Source organism: Leuciscus leuciscus (assembly GCF_965113295.1).
Source record: "Leuciscus leuciscus genome assembly, chromosome: 8".
Classification (NCBI taxonomy): Eukaryota; Metazoa; Chordata; class Actinopteri; order Cypriniformes; family Leuciscidae; genus Leuciscus; species Leuciscus leuciscus.
In genome coordinates this window covers 26,760,008-26,782,024 of record NC_138732.1, presented here as the reverse complement: position 1 = coordinate 26,782,024, position 22,017 = coordinate 26,760,008, and the positions used below count along the sequence as shown (strand labels likewise).

General features: G+C 35.8%; 1 protein-coding gene across 2 annotated transcripts in view; it reads right to left on the bottom strand.

The window, feature by feature from the left end:
- The window catches only part of stx3b (syntaxin 3b), a 28,778-nt gene extending 9,686 nt beyond the window's left edge, over nucleotides 1-19,092 (bottom strand). For both annotated transcript variants that reach the window (XM_082177769.1, XM_082177768.1), the window contains exons 1-4: nucleotides 18,694-19,092; nucleotides 2,888-2,962; nucleotides 2,672-2,771; nucleotides 280-354 (exon numbers count right to left, since the gene is read on the bottom strand). In XM_082177769.1, coding sequence (XP_082033895.1) covers nucleotides 280-354; nucleotides 2,672-2,771; nucleotides 2,888-2,962; nucleotides 18,694-18,723 — 280 coding nt within the window. In that variant the 5' untranslated portion in view covers nucleotides 18,724-19,092. The remainder of the gene's footprint in view (nucleotides 1-279; nucleotides 355-2,671; nucleotides 2,772-2,887; nucleotides 2,963-18,693) is intronic.
- Nucleotides 19,093-22,017: the final 2,925 nt, after the last annotated feature.

Genomic DNA, 22,017 nt, shown 5'->3' with positions numbered 1-22,017 from the left:
TAAAACCATAAAAAAACATGTTCAGTACTTTAAATTAAATAGACGTCAAGTAAATAAAATGAAATGGAAAATTCTAAAATAAAAGCGAATCCAAATAAAACTATATTAGTATTTCAATGATACTGAAATAAGGGTAAACTTTGCATTAAAGGTGGATAAATGGCTCACATCATTCTGGGTCAGGTGTGTTTAAAAGCCAAACCTTTTTATGTGTGTCCTAATTCTTCGCCCTAATGGGAAAAGCACCAAGCAGGCCAGCACACATGTAAGGACACTTACTCTTGAGTTTGTTTCGAGCATTGTTGGCCATTTTCTTGATGTCATTAGTAAGCGCCTCCAAATCATCCTGTGTCTCTGTTCACAGAGAAAAAAAACTGAAGTTAAGGTATAAGAATGGAGAGATGAAAGGAGATTAAAACAGCACTGGTTTGTGTATGTTCTGTCATTGTTAAACACTCCCATAGGAATATTTTATTGCTCAGAGGTTCCTCTTTCACAGCTTAGGAGACTTAATGGAGTTATGTTTCATATCCGGCTCAGAAAGAGAATTGAAAGAATTTAATGTTTTTTATAGAAGTCTCTTATGCTCATCAAGACTGCATTTATTTGATCAACAATACAGTAAAACTGTAATATTGTAAATGTGTAAATACTATTTAAAATAAAGGTTTTATATTTAAATACATTGTAAAATGTAATTTATTCCTGTGATGCGAAGCTGAAATTTCAGCATCATTACTCCAGTCTTCAGTGTCACATGATCCTTCAGAAACCATTCTAATATGATGATTTGATGCTCAAGAAACATTTATTATCATCAATGTTGAAAACAGTTGTGCTGATTCATATTTTGGGGAAACGGTGATACATTTTTTCAGGATTATTTGATGAATAGAAAGTTCAAAAGAACAGCATTTCTTTTAAATAGAAATCTTTTGTAACATTATAAATGTCTTACTGTCACTTTTGATCAATTCAGAACTTTCCACTCCCATCTGTGCTTTTATGGGATTGCGCTCTCACGATAATTTGCCTTTTTTAGTAAATCTGCTCCTTAATATTCATTAATATTCATCAAAAGGAGCCTCACTGACTGTAAACATTTGAATAGCAGTGTATCAATTTTCTCTCAAATGTTTCTTCAAAACCCCATTAAATTAGACTAATTTATTTCTCAACATTAATTTATAAATATTGTATTGTTCATTGTTCATTCATTTTAATACATAATACAACTAATTATCTAAGATAATGTAATATACAACTTGAAATGTATTAGTACTACATAAAAAATGAACATTAAGCAATATTTACAAATTTACAAATCATTTTAATATATTAAATAAACCTTATTAAGAAATGTCATCGTTCTTAAGACAGCTTAAAAAGTTTGGAGTATCTAAAGTTGGTGTGTTACATTTTTACAGAGCTGTGACTGAAAGTGTACTAACTTCCTCAATTACGGAGCGGTTTGGCAGCTCCACTGTTCAGCAGAGAAGTCAGATCTGTAATATAGTGCGGTCTGCCTCAAAAAATTATAGGTTAAGATCTTCCCACTATTGATGACCTTTATACGTTTGCAGAGAAAATGACTAACAATTCTCAGAGATCCGACTCATCGGGCCAGACACCTCTTAACCCCTCGACCTTCAGACAGACAATAAAAACTAGATCCAAGCGTTTTTTGAACAGCACTTATTGTAGGATTGTTCATGCTCTTAATTCCTCTGGGATTTATGTATCTGTATTTTATTTCTTGTAATTGATGGGATATGTATGTATGTGTGCACCCTATTGCTACTGCAGAGTATATTGCTGTGTCCTAATTTGCCTACTTATACAATGCCCTCTTGTGTACTGTTTTTGTGAAGAAAAAGTAAATACTTTTGAGTGTGTAGCATAATAGTAGGCAAGCTTTGGGACATACTACTTTGCCATGATTGTGCCTTTAACGGACTCTCTGTCGCTTAGTTATGTGCATCCTGTCACCGTTTAAACTGACCTGTCAATCATCTTGTCACAGATAAAATCCTCCACATTCAATTGAATTTAATTTCCCTGCATTTCCGAGAGAAATACAGTAACATGTTGATCTGCCAGTCGTGGGTCTTTCATGCGGAGACTCTCCTTGTGTTTTCAATTTGCATAATGACGCATTTATATGACGCATAATGACCAAAAGTATCTTTAAAAAAGTTCACTGTCTTCGGATAACATGTGGATAACATTGAATAAATATCTTTTCGTCAGGTTAGATACTGATTATTAATCACTCAAACCCCTTTATCTACACCTCTCTACTTAACCGTCGGACTCGCACATCCGCCATGTTTGTAGTTTTTTAAAGTTTTTTAACGTTTTTTATTTGTGTTAGTAGTTCTAATCGAATCCTCGTCCAAAGCGCAATGGGTTGTGGGTAATATTAGCCGTTAGATCCACAGATCTGCACTTCAGATTCTAGCCGGAAAAAGTAGATCATCCGGGTATCTTTGGAAAACTCATTTCAACACTACGATTTGGGACACACTAATTCTAATTTCGAATGCTATTTAGGACGGAAAGTATGCGAATTGGGACGCAGCATGATGTCACCTGTTACTCAGCGGTTACCAGTCAGTGGAAAACAGTGTTGAACTGGGTCATAATGAGTGAACATGTGAATGTGTCTTACTCTGGTCTGATGTTGGAGCAGAAAGAATAACTGAGAAAAGTTTCTTCACTTCGGTCACATTCTCATCAATCTTGTCAATGCTGTTCCTGATGTCTTCAATCTGAAACAAAGAACCAAGGTCACCTAAAACGCACAAACCACAATGACACACATTCCTGCAAAGCACATTAGAAGTATTTACACAAACAGGACTGTAAAATATACAGAAGAACGTGCCTGGCCGAAGAACTCATCCATAAAAGCAGCATTGTCCACGGCGATCTCAACATCCTCGTCATCATGATCGCATGTCTGAAACAAATATCAGGTAAAGACGTAAGGAAATGTCAGTTGTGTTTTTTAATGATCTCATGCTGTTTTTACACACCTTTATACTGTTATGGTTGGTAAGTAACTCACTGTCACTAATTCACTGTCTAGAAACTAAATTACAATTTAGTACATATTTGGAAAGATATTTAAACTCTATTGATTGCATATCTGGTGGAGTAACCCCTGAAAATGACCGGTGATTTCCTGGCTTGGGAATTACTGAGCCAATAACAATAACTGATAATCAAGAGCTTGTTGTGGCTGATAACCAAAATACATATTTTTGCATTTTAAACCTTTCAAATGGAGCAGGTAGCAGATAAGCAAATGTATTCAATCAAAACCACTACCATGACACAAAATAGAGCGTAACACTAAAAGTTCAAAAAACGTATGATCTAGACTTTATTATGCTTTAAGGCAGTGTGGTCAAGTCTTAAAGTCAGCATGAAATGGAAGTTGCGATAGTGTTTCTAATGTTTTTATAGTTGCTTTTTAATGTTTCCTTTTCTTTAGTGTGTAATGTATGTGTTACAAACTGCAAAGTTACAAAGCTCATAGTCTCACACAAAGCGATTTATTCTATCTAAAGGCCGAGACACACCAAGCCGACAGTCAGGCTAGTTTTTGCGGTGTGTTCCACACGTCGGCTCTCGTCGGGTTCACGTTGGCGGCAGTTTGGTCTGGGCTTGGTGTGTCCAAGGCTTTAACAGAGAAACATGATCCAGACTTGCCGAAAACGCCTCGATCGAGGTCCAGATATTACTTCCTCAAAACGTCCATGTCACAAATGTGAAATATTAGCATAATGCCTGCCCAAATGAATGTGCAAAGAAACGCTGTTCCTAAACAGTACAACAATAAAATGTAGCTTATTCTCATGAACCTGGAAAGGTACAACGCCGGCTATTTACAAAGAAGACTACTTACTAATGTGAAACGTTCTGCTAAAGTCATGCTTGATCATCCACATTTTCACAATCTGACTTCGGCTCGAAATGATACGGTAAAACCAATAATATTATTAACTGTGTGTTTACAATTGCTGTAGAAGCCTTGCAGCTGAAGCTCGCGATTAGGTTAAGGGACGTTACATTTCTGACACACTTTGGAGAGCGTCAAAGGTTTCTACTTACACCGTGTTTTTGCACATACTTGCTGACAATGTCCAATCAAAAGTGTTTCAGTTAGAATACACTCTCCACTCAAAACGCCAACATTTCTGTTCAGTGCAGAGTTGTGCACGTTCGCAAATCCTCTCATTATAACAACATTTTTTAGACATTATAAATAAGAGATTCATTGTGCAGTCGGCTTCATTGATTATAACATAACTTTGTGAGATTGCGATGAACTAAGACGAGTGACAGCTTTTTAGTGATTATTAAGGTAGCACTCTTTGTTTCTGTTCAAATAAACAGTGGTTTCTGAACGTAGATGCTTTAATAACAAATCCTTTCTCTGAAGCGATTCTGCTGGGATGTGTAGGTCGTGCAGGCGACAGGTAACTTGAAACTATTTCATGGTAATCTATTCAAATGTGTTTTTAAAGGGAAGTGCATCTCATTCCTTAGCCTTACCCTGGAGTTGGTTCACCCTCAATAATCGAAATAATGAACTTTTAAAATAGCTTCATATGGAGATCGACTACTTTTGACCGGAAACACTAACTGATAAGGTGAGTCGTACAAAACCTTTTTAGCAACCTTCGTGTACACAAACAATGTAGTCAATGCTGGAGTTCATGTGTAGAGCCCCTGGTGATACTTCGAGCACAGTTTTATGTTGTGTCGAGCCTCCTTAGTGTTTTTAAAATAGCGATTTTGATGCTATCATAGACGTGCCCCATGCACTCCCATTCAAAAGCATTTTGACCTAAAACGAAAATACGATCAATATTAAAAGTGCCGTTTCCAGTCTAATTATGCTTTTACACGAAAGTTTGACTCGGGTAGATTAACAAAAAGAGCCTAGGTTCAATTCAAATTTTACACTTTAAATTGATCATGTCACATGAACATCCCGTGTTACAGGCCTCTGCTGACAAGGCACAATGTAAACTGCCCTGAAACAGTTGCTTTAGCAAACTGGAAAATCTAGACTTTTATTGCATGTAAAGTCTTCCTAAATGGATAACACATAAACTCTATAAAATCCTTACAAAAGTAATTGGGTAAATTGTGATTTTGTGCAATGTTAGCAGCAATGTTACAGCTGACTTGCACAGCACTTTATAGGGACAGAAAGGTGTGTCTTGTGATGTTTTATGAGGAGCATGTGGAGACTAGTACTGTTTTCTATTTTAATAATAGCTTTACTGTCAAATGACGCAATTAAACAAATTAACACCGTCATAGAACAGCGCTTCATGTATGATAACATTATAACTCAAATGTCAAAAGACACGAGGGTTAAAGTCTGAGTGAAATCACACCTTCTTTATGACACTACTCAAGGATTTCTCTACAGTCATCAAGCTTGCGGCTCCGTCACTTCACCACAGAGAAGCCAAACACACACACACACACATCTTTGTATCTCTGTGAAACCCTATATGAAGCTCAAACACTTGAACTCATTCACCATTTCTAAGGAATCAAATGACACATTTAACTTTTTACAAAAACCGTACCACAGTAACCACGGCAACTACCAAAATATAAGTAGTTATATTTGCTTCAGTAAAATTGTCATTAATATACAAAGTTTTGCTGCATACTTTGTCATTTGATATAATGTTTTAAAAACATACATACACTACTGGTCAAATATTTGGGTAAAAGACATTAATAATGTTATAAGTGTTTTCTATTTCAAATAAATGCTGTTATTTTGATCTTTCTATTCATCAAAGAATCCTGAAGAAATGCATCACGGTTTTCACAAAAATATTAAGCAGCACAACTGTTTTCAACATTGATAACTATAAGATTCTGAAGGATCATGTGACTGAAGACTGGAGTAATGATGCAGAAAAATCAGCTTTGATCAAGGGAATAAATTACATTAGAAAATATATTAAAATAGAAAACAGTTTTAATAAAACAGTAATAATATTTCACAGTATTACTGTTATTTACAATATATTTGATCAAATAAATGCAGTGCTGGTGTAGGTGGATAATACCAAGTTACCATAGTATTATTGCAGTAAAAACTAGATTTTTACATTTTCTGAAGAATACACACATGCTAATTGCTAGATATTTTTTTCATTTATTTGTATCATTCGATGATGGATATTTAATTGTTCTTGCTCATTTTCCTTATAACATCATTTAACGCTCACTTAAAGGTAATCTTTAAAAATGCTAATAATTTAATAACACTGATATCATTTTGAAAAAATCCCAATGAATCATATTCATGTAGGCCTACATTATAATTGTCAGGCTATATAGGTGAGGTATATAGCTATTTTGAGGAACTCAAAAACACAAGAATCAGCAGAAGATTAAACTCGGGGCTTAAATACACAGAGAGTAATCAACTGAACAGAAACAGGTGCGTGGAACTAATTAACAACCAAGGAAACTAACTGGAACATAGTCAGGAAAAAAATAATAAAAAAAACCGAACAGTACACAGTGAAAACGAAACCACAACTGAACATACACATTACAATAATGTTGTGTTTATAATGCTATAATGTTATCCTGAATATTATAATGTTGTAATGAGTAAATTCACATCTATAAAATATCACAACTTACTGAGTTTAGTTTTTAGAGTTAGAATCTTAATTTTAATATTGGCCATAACAGTGTTGGAGAAAGTTATTTTTAAAAGTAATGCATTACAATATTGCGTTACTCCCTTTAAAAGTAACCAGGGCTTGACATTAACTTTTTTGCTCACCAGCCACTGTGGCTAGTGGTTTTCCAAAGTTACTAGTAGCCACTCAGCATTTTCACTAGCAACAATTTTGACACCAATACCATGGGAAAAACTGCCATATAGATATTTTTTATATTATCTTATAATTTGGCAGCAGCAGGGATATTAGGCTGCTGTCACTTTAAGACCTGATGCACTGATCCATTATACTGTTACACATGCGTTTTCTTTCTCGAAAACGTTTGCGCAAAGATATTTGTGTTCTCTTGAAAAACTTCCTGTTTAATGTCCCACTGGCAGCGTTTCAGACAGCTCCGTACGTTAACAATGGAGCAGTTTATAGAGTTTGAACTTAGACTCAAATGTAAAGAAATGGAGTCAGTGCTTAACTCAAGGAGTTCAGTAAAGTTGGCAATATATTCACAGAGGGCGTTTTTCCACTGGGTTCGTTTGCTGCGGTCCGAACCCGAGTGCGCTAGTTCCCGGCGCCCCCCGCAGCGTTGGTCTGGTTTCACACTCAATTAGTTGTATCGAACCCAGGTGCGTTTGCAGTGATCTTACGTCATCGCAAACGCACACGGAAAACGCATGGAGAATACAACTCGACTGAGCATAGCTGTAATTTGTCTGTTTTTTTGGTGCTATTATGCACAACATAGTGAGAGACAACTACGTTTATGTTCATTACATGGTGTAATTCAGCACATATCCAGGGGACGCCGTGTTTCTGCTGCTCGCAGAAGATTTTTCACTGATGCAACAGTGATACGCATGCGCGGGATACTATACTTCTTGAACAAGCGCGCACCCGAGTCCGTGTTGCTTGCACATTAACGCGAACCGCGCCACGGTTCGGGAGCAACCGAGCTCAGACCACCTCCTCCAGGTAGTCTCGGGTTCGGTACTCTAGTGCGCACCCGGGTCCGATGACAGCGTTCACATTTGCGATTTTTCATGCGAACCGTGCCCCGGTCCGCACTAAACTGCCAGTGTGAAAGCGCCCAGATTTGAACTTCCCGGATCAATAACTCGTGAGATAAACGTTGTTAAAACACAAATTAGTCCTATAACGAGCTATGGCCCAATTTTCCTCAAAACGAGCTTTTTGAATTGAATCATTCATGCTGATGACACGAACATTGCAGAATGACTAATGAAGATTAATACTTAGGGTTAGATGATTGTTAAACTGATCCTTAATTATAAGCTCAACATTTCTTTCTTTAGAAAACATCACTGATAACTGTATTAATGATGGTATGGTGGAAAATATGTTTACAATAGTAAATTTTTAAAAGAGACCATCAGCCAACACTCTAAAAATAATTCAGTGGATTAGTAAATAATTAACTTTATTAACTTAAAGGGATACTCCACTTTTTTTGGAAATAGGCTCATTTTACAACTCCCCCAGAGTTAAACAGTTGAGTTTTACCATTTTCGAATCCATTCAGCCGATCTCCAGGGTCTGGCGGTACCACTTTTAGCATAGCTTAGCATAGATCATTGAATCAGACAGGACCATTAGCATCTCTCTCAAAAAAATGACCAAAGAGTTTTGATATTTTTCCTATTTAAAACTTGACTCTTCTGTAGTTACATTGTGTAACGTATGTATTCATGGTGTATTTGCTGCCGAACCATGAGTGCAGCAGGCGTAATGATATGACGCAGCGCCTGAAAATAGGTCTAATAGGTTAGACAAACTTAGTCCCGGTCACGCTGGAAGTTACTGAGCTGGGGACTATTTTCAGGTCATTTGGTCCTTGGTCGACTCTTTGGTCATTTTTTTGAGAGAGATGCTAATGGTCCTGTCCGATTCAATGATCTATGCTAAACTATGCTAAAAGTGGTACTGCCAGACCCGGAGATCGGCTGAATGGATTCGAAAACGGTAAAACTCAACTCTTTAACTCTGGGGGAGTTGTAATATGAGCCCATTTCCAAAAAAAGTGGAGTATCCCTTTAATAAAATCTCTGAATATCATTTACTTGATGGTTTGAGTTGAACATACCAAAATATATTTATTAATTTTTTTTACTATTGTCTAAAATTTACAGTTATATTTAAGTTTTTTGTCACTAAAAGAATTTAGTATTTGACTAACCAATTATTTATTTATAATACACTTAATATATTTGTGAAATTTCTATCAAAATATTTTATAATGGAGAATTAAACTGACCTGTTTCAAGAACCACAAATATTACTTAATTCAAATCAATATTATTAATATATTTAACACACTCTTAAGTAATTGAGCAAGTTTACTCAATTAAAACAATGCACCCCTCCCCCACCCTCTGACATGACGACAACTCAACGGTTGAGTCAGCGCGGGCTGTTTGAATTCTCTCCGGTCTCCAGAACAGTTCTCTCTTCTCATCGGTGAGGAATTGGTGCATTTCCTCTGTGAAATTCAGGTTTGTGAATGTTTTATTTTATCTATACATTTATTACTGTGCTTTAAATAATTGTATTTAATGCAAAACAACATACTGGGACGCAATGTGAGTCACCTAAACGAGTGTCGCGTCTGTCTTTTCGCGTGACTGAAATGTCTGATGCCTTGCATAAAACACACGACTTTATTCCTAAAGATAATAAATAGAATTATTTTGGATGATAAAATGTTCTCAGAACTGTGCACTGTTTGTTTATTGGCAGGTTATCCAATAGCGCAGCATCTTTCGCTTATGAATGAAACGCAGGACAGCGGACTAGAGTACACCCGCAGAGCACGAGTCCACCTCAGGCACGAGAACCAGCGCTGATCCGGTGGAAATGGGATAACAGACCCGGTTGATTACACTAGAATTACTTTTTACATTTTTACTTCTAATATGTTTGTTATATGAGTTTAAATGTAGGAAATGTTGTATACATGTTAAAACAGTATAAAACATGCTGTATTGCTGTAGGCTACTCATCGACAATAAAGGCCAATGTCATGTATAACGTTACCTGTGGTTGTGTGGAGTATTTTACAAAGGTTTACAGGATATTAAAAGTTACTATTACTCATACTATAAAAGTTAATATTACTCATAAATAAAAACAGATAATATTTCTCATAAATAGTTATTTATTTATTTATGTTTTCCTCAATTTCAACTCAATTTTATTGGTTAATGTACCAAATCCAGTAACTCAGATCTACTTAAATTTTTTACCTACATTTACTCAGTTGATATGGTATATGTAATTGATTTCATCGCAGTAAAATTGTAAAAAAAAATACATTTTTAAAAAAGTGTAAAAATGTTTCACCAAAAAAATGTGTAAATCATAGTAAAAGTTTTTAGAGTGAAGGGCTAGAAAAAAGGCAGTATTATGAAAACAAGCACTTACTGAGGTTGTACTAGAGAATTTCAGAGACAAACTATTCCTGTTACAAAATGTAATATTATCTATCCTGCTGACAAAGACATCTGCTCTTTTTTCAAGTTTACTTGTAGTATAAACAATGTGTTGCCAACCCAACGGGTTTCTGTGAAGGTCAAAGATACACTCACACACACACGAATGCAGTGTGCTGGAAAAGCTTTGAACTGAGGTAGAGAGATAAGCCTACAAGACACTTCCTGCAGAGGGAACATGAGAGAGAGAGAGAGAGAGAGAGAGAGAGAGAGAGAGAGAGAGAGAGAGTCTTAAAGTATAGTGAGTTAACGGTGTTCCCTGAGAGTAAAGTTTGTAATATTAGTGTTTTTCACTCATCACCCTGTTAACACTTACAGAAGAAGGCCGATTGGAGTTGCTAAAAAAAAAAAAAAAAAAAAGTCACACTAACACAATGTTCCCGCTCAGCTGTTTAATGTCCCACAGTTCCTTTTGTGCTCCAAGAACACCAGTGTGTGTGCGTGCGTGCATGTGTGTGTACACTTAGCCTTTAATACTCTTACATGCACACAAAGAAGAAAATAGTTCAGCCACACCAAGTTAAACATTACAGAGAAACACAGATAGAAAAAACCAATTGGTTTAGAGGTTAGAATGATAAATATTTTTTTCTCAACAGGATTTCCTTTAGCACAGAGGGTCACACGCAGACAAGTCCCAAGAAACTGGTTGCTAAGATAAGCTTCATTAATACTACAGCTCAGACCTAGGGTTAAATATTTAAACAGACCCCTAACCCTAAGAATTAAACTTAAAGGGATAGTTCACCCAAATATGAAAATTCGTCTGAACAATCTTTTTGATGAAATCTGAGAGCTTTTTGTCCCTCCATTGACAGCTACGCAAATACCACTTTGACGCTTCAAAAAGTTCATAACGAGTTTGTAAAACTAATCCATATGAATTGAGCGGTTTAGTCCAAATTTTCTGAAAAAACTCGATCATTTTATTTGATGAACAGATTTAAAGGGCCCCTATTATGGATTTTTGAAAATGACCTTTCATGTAGTGTGTAACATAGCTCTAAGTGAATGAAAACATCCTGCAAAGTTTTAAATCTGAAAGTGCACTATATATAAAGTAAAGGTGATGATACACAGGGCAACTTTTTGAGCAATGTTGCTGGGAAATCTTGCCGAGCAATTGTTGCTTGGGCACTTTCCCATTGAAAATGGGCAATACATTTCTATCTGGATCATTTAGATCGGTCGTGGGCCCTATGTCTCATCTGGTTGCCCGTTGACGGTAACATTGCTCAAAAAGTTGCCCTGTGTATCATCACCTTTATTGTCTTTCAAAAGTAAGAGTCGACTCTGAGTCAATGAAATTAATTGTTTTTCAAACGAGTCATAAGCCGTTTCGTTGTGACGTCAAGACGAAACATTAGAATATTGCCCGCCCACTTATTGCGCGCGCAGACACCAGGGAAAACTTGAACCTCAAACCAACAGCTGATTCCTGTGGATACTGGATAGCATCATGTTAAGAAGACGGCGCTGTGCTCTACAATGTGAAGGTAAAGACAGTTTTTTTTTTCCACAGCCCAAGGACGAGCATGTGAAGAACCAGTGGTTAAAGTTAATCTTTATCACGATATCACAGCAGTATAATCCTAAACTTTTGCTGTGTTCCCTATATTTTACTGACGACTGCTTCTCAAATCTCAAAGTTCAATACAGGATTAACAAGCCGCTTGCTCTGGAAAGATGGTGTTCAAAATACTTAGTTTTGAGTTTTATATTGTGTAGGTCTCCTGCTAACTGGCTAACTCACGTTATCACTGTCTTCCTGAAATACTTCTGCTAATCAGTTGTGGGCCACGATTACCTAAAACTGTGTCTATTAATGCAGATTGTCTGTCGTTCTCATTACTTTGAGGAAATATTTGTTTGACCAATGTTTATGTTACATCAGATCATTCACTCTAGAGCTCGGGCTCGGCTAATGCATATTGTATATGTATGCACTGTTATTGATACAGTTTCCTCGTGTTCACCGCAATATATTAGAAAAATACTCTGTAAATAAATTACTACAAGTAAAATAATCGGTTTGTTGATGGACATGTGCTTGTTAAGGCTGATGGTGAGGAATTACAGTTGCAACATCTCATATAATGTACCTCAAACTGAGAGTGGTGTATCACTGAGAAACGCTGAGTCCTGCTCGAGTCGTCCTTGCGATGGAGGTTCGGGTTGAATAACAGTTCTTCCAATGTTTCATCATCGGACTCGCACTCGCATTGATATGGTCAAATCGACGTCATTGTTCGTTACTGTGTTTAGTTTACAGTGTAGGAAGCCTCAGAACAAGCAGAGCTGACGTTGTTATGGCAATGGGCGGTTTTGTTTTCGACGCGCTGTACACGGTAGGCCAATCACAACAGACTGAGCTGTCTGGCCATTGTGGCCAATCAGAGCAGAGTATATCGCGGAAAGGCGGGATTTAGAGAGATTGATTCATTTGACGAGTCGTTTGAGAGTCATTGAAAATGTGATGATGTGCAAATGTACATTATGAGGAAATTAAACAGTTTTTTTTTTTTACCTTCGATGCATGCAAACATGTTGTAGGAGACTCCACAACAACATTAGGAAACTTTAAAATAGCATAATAGCGGCCCTTTAATTTAAGGCTTTTATTCACATTTAAACAAGCTCAAGCTCGAACCTGATTGAAGAATGAACCTCATTGGTTCTTGAGGAAGCTCAAACGTGCTGCGTAACACGAGAATGAACCTTTATTGGTTCTCGCACGTCAAGCGAACATGCTAGAGCTTCCGTTTACCAAAATTGATGTGTGAGGTCATGAATGTTAATATGTGAATAAAAGCCTAAATTCAATCTGTTAATCATGATCGCGTCTCTTTAGAAAATTTGGACTAAACCGCTCACTTCATATGGATTATTTTTACGATCTCTTTAAAGGGTTAGTTCACCCAAAAATGAAAATTCTGTCAGTAATTACTCACCCTCATGTTGTTCCAACCACGTAAGACCTTCGTTCATCTTCAGAACACAAATTAAGATATTTTTGATGAAATCTGAGAGCTGATCACTTCTCCGTAGGCTGCTAGGTGGCCCAAACTTGCTGGCCCAGAAAAGTTATTAAAGAGATCGTTAATATAGTCCAAGTGACTACAGTGGCTCAATCTTAAGTATATCAAGCGACGAGAATACTTTTTGTGCGCAAAAACAAACAAAAATAACGACTTTATTCCACTATTCATTTCCTTCTCTCTGGGCCTCTAGTTGGTTCACGTAGTGTTTTTGCGCTGCGCGTCACACACATGACCAGCGTCGGCCAATAGTGAGCCTACGTGGTGACGTGTAACACAGACGCGCTGCGCAAAAACACTACGAGGCCCAGAGAGAAGGAAATGAATAGTGGAATAAAGTCGTTATTTTTGTTTGTTTTTGCGCACAAAAAGTATTCTCGTCGCTTTTTGGGTGAACTATCCCTTCTAATATTAATATCTCAGTTTAATATTATTGCTATTTAGTAGTATTTGCATATTTATTGCAGGCAGATTGTATGTTTTATAATATACAAAGCCTATTATTTGTATTACAAAAAATATATATGTATAAAAAAAAATCTTCGTTTTTCTATAAAATTTTAAATATTATTTCTTATTAAATTTTCTTTAGTAATTATAACACTGATCAGAATATCGACTTAAGCATGGGCACTTTTGACTTGGTAAGTAGTAAGTAACCCTGCCATAACCCCCTAGCAAACCCATAGCAACCACCTAAAACACCTTAGATACAGCATAGCAACATGCTTAAAGCACTTAGAACACTCTAGCAACCGTATAGCAACACACTGGCAACCAACCATCTCAGAATTTTGTCAGAGTTTTGCACGAGAAATCAGAAAGTGTAAAAAAAATCTTATTTATTATTATATAATTTTACCTTAAAGAAAATAAACCAGTAACAGCAGAGTACAAAAAAACTGAGCGAGTGAGATTGTCTGTATGCAAACCAGCACGGAAACAAAACTATGACTAATGTAAATAAGGTTCGGCCATAAGCACACACGCACACAAGTTCCTCTTGCCAGCCAGGCTTCTTCAGGTACCAGAGTCAACAAAACAAATATTTGACTGAGGCAGAGTTGCCACAGAAACAAATCCTCACCTCTGACCCTGCCCATAGGATCTGACATCCCAACAAACTCAGTCCTCAATAACCCCCGCCAACAGTACATATATTCATGGATCACACAATTTAGTGCATACTTCAATTAGCCTAAAAAAAAAAACATGATACCGCCATGATAATACTGGGTCATGGAACATAATCAAAAAATTATACATTTCCATTAAAACATGGTAGTGCCATGGGACATGTCTTACGTCTTAGAGCTGCATGATTCTGGATAAATTGAGAATCACCATTTTTTTGTTTCAAATGGAGATCACGATTCGCCCACAATTCTGAATAGACAACTAATCAAAACAGTCAATATAATCAAAATTTAAATTAATTAAAAAAATTATTTCAAATGAATGATTCAATGACTCACTCATAAATACTTCACTTGCTTCATTACTAGATGAATCTCTTGAATGAACGATTCAATGGCGAACACATTTTTATCAGTCACTTGTTGCCATCTACTGGTGTAACGATGTAATTGATACAATCTTTATTTGACGAGTCAAGTTACTTTCAAAAGGTGATTTACTCTATTTTGATCACTTCTGTAGACATCAGTGTTTATATCCAAACTATAAACTTTTATCCCAGTACTTTTGTGATAATATGAATTATTCTAAGACAGAAATAACGATACTGTGTAGTTGAAAAGACTTTTCGTGAAGCCATTTCACACCCATGATAACTGCTCTCTCTGGATCAGCGGCAGCGCAAACGCAGATCTGAATCTTCGCTGTGATCGTACTTGTCAAAGATTTAGTAGACATAGACGAATCGTTGACATTTAGGAATGAAATTGGGTTGGTGTTTGAATCGGGATTGCAACCTTTTTACGATTGATCATGCAGCTCTAGTATGTCTAAAAAACCATAATAGTATCCAAAAACAAGGTACAAATCAAAAAGCATAACCTTAATCTGTCCTCAAGGTATGAATAAGGAATTGTCCATAAAATTTGTTTTGAAAAATATTTTTGTGGCTTGATATAAACTGGTTCATGAAAATCACAAACAATGATGATATTGCAAAACGCCTTATTTATGATGAGAATGTAAGGTAATGGATTGTAAATATGCACTTCTTGGACACATAACAAATTTATACGAATGACCTTCTTTAAATTAATTTTAAAAAATTTGTATATCTCTGTTTATATTAGTAGGATTCTGGGATTTTAAATGAACTGGTTGCTTGGAATTGTATGGCACTGATGAAGGGTTGAACACGAAAACGTTTTGCACTCAGCACTTCGTTGCATTCTTTTACTTTTTTGGTGGCTTCAATGGAATAAAATTAATGTGAAATTTTGCCTAAGTTTTTCTGTGTGGATCATTTTTCTCTTCTTTCTTTCAGGGCTCGACAATAAGGACTGCCCGATGGCCCGGGGCCAGCGTGAAAGACGCTCAGGACAGTTGATGAAATTGCGAAGAAAACCTTGCAAGCTGTTTTGTGTGCACACACACAAAGAGAGTGGAGTCTTCTGAGTACTGAATAGAGTTCTCTTTTGCGTCTTCTTGCATTGGATTGAAAAATACACAAAAACAAAAGGATGTCAAAATTCCCATCTTGGCAAGTATTAACATAAATAACTGTCGGTTATGTCTTAAGTGAATGTAAACGGATGAGAAGGAAAACACATGTGTCAGAGCCATTGTTTTTCAATGGCTTTGGCATGTGTAACAGTATATTGGATCTGTGCATTTGGTCTTAAAGGAGAAGTTCACTTTTAAAAAAACTTTTGCTGATAATTTACTCACCCCCATGTCATCCAAGATGTCCATGTCTTTCTTTCTTCAGTCGAAAAGAAATTAAGGTTTTTGATGAAAACATTCCAGGATTTTTTCACATATTATGGATTCCATTGGGACCCAAACGGTTCAAGGTCCAAATGACAGTTTCATTGCCGCTTCAAAGGGCTTTAAACGATACCAGACGATGAATAAGGGTCTTATCTAGCGAAACGATCGGTCATTTCAAAAATAAAATAAAAAGTTGACGTTTTATAAGCACAAATGTTCGGCTTGCTCTGTTCTGTGATGCGCGTTCGTGACGTCACGTAATACGCAATTACGTTGAAAAGGTCACGCTTGAAAAATTGAAGAAAATGTTCTTTTTGGCTTTTTAATATTAAAACACTCAGGATGCGCACACGAAATGGGCATTTTAAACGATAAACTGACACAAATACATTTGAAAATGTTTATATGGTCCTCCTTCCGCACATTTGTAAACACATCAAACTTGACCTTTTCAACGTAATTGCGTATTACGTGACGTCACGAACGCGCATCACAGAACAGAGCAAGGCGAACATTTGTGCTTATAAAACGTCAACTTTTTATTTTATTTTTGAAATGACCGATCGTTTCGCTAGATAAGACCCTTATTCATCGTCTGGTATCGTTTAAAGCCCTTTGAAGCGGCAATGAAACTGTCATTTGGACCTTGAACCGTTTGGGTCCCAATGGAATCCATAATATGTGGAAAAATCCTGGAATGTTTTCATCAAAAACCTTAATTTCTTTTCGACTGAAGAAAGAAAGACATGGACATCTTGGATGACATGGGGGTGAGTAAATTATCAGCAAAAGTTTTTTCAAAAGTGAACTTCTCCTTTAATGTGACAGCAGCCAAATATTCCTGCTGCCGAAAATCACAGTATGTCTATGTGGTGTTTTTAATAAGATTTAAGACAAACCATGTGCACATTCATAAGTCAACACCATTGCTGAGTATTTTCTCCTAAAAACTGCAGTGAACCAAAGACAGCCTTAAATACACGGTTTGAAATCGCCGGTGTTTCTTACGTCACAAACTACCTTTTAACCAATCACATCATGTGCTGCCGGGCTTTAGCATATCATTAACTGATGCAAAGTAGGGGAGTCTCAAGAGAAGCCAGGTTAGGCCTGTATGTTTCTGTTGATATGAAAAATTAGATACATTTCGCCAACGTTGTAAAGTGATACCATTGTGCAGTGTTTACGATAGTTACTTGAGGAAAGTTGACTGAGTGGATCTCTGAGCTGGCGTGAGTGGAGGCGGGGCTAATTAGCATATTTATGGTTCCATGTATATTTAATAAAGCAAGGGTCTAGAGTAACATTCAAGCTATTTTAAGGCATGAATTAAAAAAAAATTCACAGGAACAAACATTTAAATATGCCATTTTGCTGATCAAAGATGAGTTTTAAGGAATACAATTATTGACTACAGGGAAAAGACAGTGTAAATCACTCAATGCTCTTGAATAAATTACTTTTGTAGCTTTAACTAGGATTAATCCATATTCATACAGTGAAGATGCAGTGTTTACATTTGATTATTCAATTTCTTTGCCTGAATACTATTAGACTTACCTGGAAACACTTCAGAAATAAAACACTATTTCATTTGTATCTTTGTTCTGTTGTATTCAATTAAGCTGTTGCTTGTGATTTGTTTATTTGTTCTTATTTTAAAAATAATAATAATAATAATAATAAAACATATATATTTTTTTTTTTTTTTTTTTACTTAAGTCTCGCTTGTCCTCAATAATGTAACTTTGAACTTTAAATTAGTTAGGCTAGTATACTGTGGTATGGAAATTGGAATCAATCAAGAATTGTGAAATCCTCAAAAAATCCTTGTCATTGAGCCCTGTCATTGGATCTGGATCCACCTAGATTTATAAACAAGTTTATTTACATTTTTGTATGTTTTGTTGATTGGCGCAACACTGTTTATCACATTGCATGGTACACTGAAGTAGGCCTACAATGATACGTTTATTTAAACACATTGCATATGTCCAAAAAACATAGTATCAGGGATGGTACACCCTCCAAAAAACACTTTTTGGTTAGTGTGGCTACAGAATTTAAGGCAAATTCGGTCTATTTTTATTTTTCAATAAGTATTTGAAGATCAGCATCATCTCTCTCAACCCATCCCCCATCTTCCCAGAGGCCCGTGACCTCCTCCATGAGTCAGGTGACCACATCAGCTGTCCAACACTGTCTTCACTATATCTAATATGACTTTTGCTGCCTTTGGTGAGCACTTGTTGGATAATTCTTCACACACTCTATTATTATAGACGCCTTTAACTTCTGTATTATTCCTTGGTGTAACAGTAAGTACAAAAGTTACTAATGTTCCTTTTTGTTACTGTGAATCTGATCATCTTCTAACAGTCCTACTGAATCTGACATGGAGGTTTAAGACAAACTCCATTACGTAATGTCATTCCTATACACTTGTAGAGCAGTTGAATACAAGAGTTAACTTCACAATCACATGAAGAAATATAAGCACACGCTTACCGCTTTTAGTTGATCCAGTCGGTCCTTCATCTTTCAATATGTTGTTTAACACTATCTAAACAATAAAATAAATAAATAATAAATAGGTCAAAGTCAAATTAGACAGAAGAGTGAGCTGTAACAGTGCTTAGCGGATCGTGAAGTCTGGATGTTTCCTCCTGAACTCCGCGTATTCCTGCTCCTCTCTTGTTATTCCACCAAAGGTCCATGCAATATGGCTGCTCTTCTCCAAACCAGTAGTTTTTTTCCCCTCTAAATCTATCCGCTCAGAGGATTAAAACAACAGTTGTGTTCAGTCTGCTTAATCTGTCTTCCTCCCTCTCCCTCTCTTTTCTCGTTATAATCGTTCTGAGAGAGTTGTCGACTCACGCATGCTCTCTGTGTGTCTCACCCTCACCTACATCACTGGCCACAGTCACGCCCTGTATGCGCGCTCCTGCGGCCACCTGTGTGTGTGTGTGTGTGTGTGCGCGCGCGCTCAAAAACAAGTATTATCTTCAAGTTCTAATAAATATTCAATTTGTTGATAACTATTCATTTAATGCTAAAAACTAAGATCAAGTATGTCGATTGTCTTGCACTACAAGAAAATCGATGTTGTAATCGATCTTGTTTTAAATGGCATGCATATTTTTGTGTCCAAGTACTTTATTTCCTTTTTAAATAATTTGGTAAATTCATGACATATTCATTTATTAAAACCTATTTAGTTTGAATTCATTTTAGTAGGCTACATATTGTTTTGTGTTTTGTTTTCTTAAACCCCCATGTCATGTGGTGCAACTGTCCGAACAAATGAACTGACTAAGAAAACTATTTAAAAGGTGTCTTAATAATACAAATTTGGCATCTATGGCATCATTTTACGTTTACAACCTTTCATGTAAACACATTTTATAGATATCAGTAGTTTTAAAGCTGTTGAGATAATTGAAAAACTTTTGTCCGGGAATTTGTATGTTTTCAAATGTCAGGGTGGCACAATGGCAAACATGGCTCTTTTATTATGAATTGACAAGGTTATAACAGTAAACATGATAATGCGTCATCCAGAGGAGCCCAACTGATCCTTGTGGCAGTAAAAAGGTTTGTAGATCTCTCTCATATACTGGTAAAACCTGCTAATTTCAAGTATGGGACGGTTGGTACACTTTCCATGTCAGGTGGTACAACTGCAATTTATACATACAACTATTTGGTTGTACTGCCTGACATAAAAACAGTCAAAACATTTATTTAAACACGTTGAAATGTTATTTAACAACTAAAACTGGTTTAAACACATTGGGAAAAAAATGCTTTACATCAGTTTTGAAGCTTTATTTGTCAGTGACCCAAATATAGACACCAGCTTTCCCAATATTGACTAATCTGTTTCAGTTCTACTGAATCCATTATATCACATTGCTTTTTTTTTTTTTTATTAATTTTTTTTTTTTAAAGGGCACAGATTCCACGTTTTGTGATAACTGATAGCAAATTTTCTGCACTGTTGCAGATTTTTTTTTTTAAATAAATGTTTGTCTGATTAATTTTTAAGTTTAACTAGCCTAAATGTATTTATTGCATTTTCAGATTAGGCACTTTTTCCTTTGAACAGTTTTCAAGTGTTAAACAAAAGTTATTTTCATACCCCATTTAGTAGCTTCAGTATTGTAATAGTGACTAATATATTTAAATCTAAATGTATTTAATCTACTGGTAAGTAATCATTATGCTAGTAAAAAAATAAAAAAAAAAAGCCTTTTTTCAAGATTTACGCATTTCAGTTAATAGTAAAATTCCATCAAATTGAATCGAATAATCCCATACATATTATGAATTAAGAATTTTAAATTAGTAAAAAAAAAATAAAAAAAATAGAGCTTAACAAAACATTTTGAATAAATCTTAAACTTATTTATATAAAAAATATGTTATTTATAACATATTTTCTTTTATTTTTTAATTTATGAATACAAATCACATAAACTGAATGGTCCATTTCCCTATTCCATTGAGATACAAAATGTTTTATTAAGCTCTAGTTTTTTTTATTTCTTAATTCGTAATATGAATAATATATAAGGATTGTTCAATTAAATTTGATGGAATTTTACTATTACTGAAATGCATAAATAAAAAAAAGGCTAATTTTTATTAACTAATCTAATTATTAAAATGTTTTTCAGATACTATTTTGCTTCTTTCATGAAATAACATAGGCCTATTTATTAGATTCTAATACCTATTGTAAGGAAACTTCTTCACGTCAAGACTTTTTGTCTTTACTGTGCAATGTATCATGGGATATATATCTGGAGTCAGAGATCAATGAGAATAGCCCACTTCACCACACATGAAGCACGAGAGCTGACATTCATTAACCCTCTGTCCTCTGTCAACAACACTGAGAGGACGAGGAAGTGCAATCATACATCAGTATGTCTTGGGTGTCTTTTTTATTATTAAACTTAAAAACAAAGTCAATGTGAAGTCAGATCTGCAATAATACATATAGGCTATATACATAGAAAAACATACAATCAGGGGGTAGGCTGCTAAACATGATGTAAATAGGCCTATATTAAAGGACTCATATCTAGAAACAGTTTTAATTGCTTTCTTATAATGTGAAAGAAAAATAGTCTTGATATTAGATTCCCCCCCAAAAAACAAAAACAAAGGTTGTATTTTACATCAAAACGGGTGTCTCAGCGATCACTGTCCTAGTGTCCTTCGCGTGACGTTGAGTTATTATTCTCGTCATCAGTGAAGAGGCTCATGCGACGGACGTCTGTAGTTTATACCCCAATCGACGGACTGTGTGTGTGTGTGTGTGTGTGTGAATGTTTCACTAAAACCTTCCTTCTGATAGTTTGTGAACCCTAGACTCCTAGTCCTAAGACTGTGACATGAGAAGCATTAATTAGTATGTTCTGCTCTCTGGTGGCTAAATCGTAGTATTACGTAGTACGAAGGAATTGCGTTACGTCATCACTCTAACGGAAACGTACCCCAGTTACTGACTATTTTACCACTACTGTCCTGTGCCATCCAAAACAAAACCACAAACTTCTTATACTGTTTGAAGGAGAAGCTCATATTACTTAATATGGTTGCAACTGACGTCTATTGTGATAGAAACTGGTTACCAGTCCACGTTCACATTTTGCCTGTTCAGTCAATAAATTACCTTCCGCCAGGCAACAATTTATTCTACTACTAGATGCATTTTAAATAAAAATCATTATAATAAATGTATTACATAAACAAAGTTGCTTATATAACAGCAACGCTTGGTTTTATAACCGAAAAAGCTCTAGACTCTTCAGTGTGATGAAT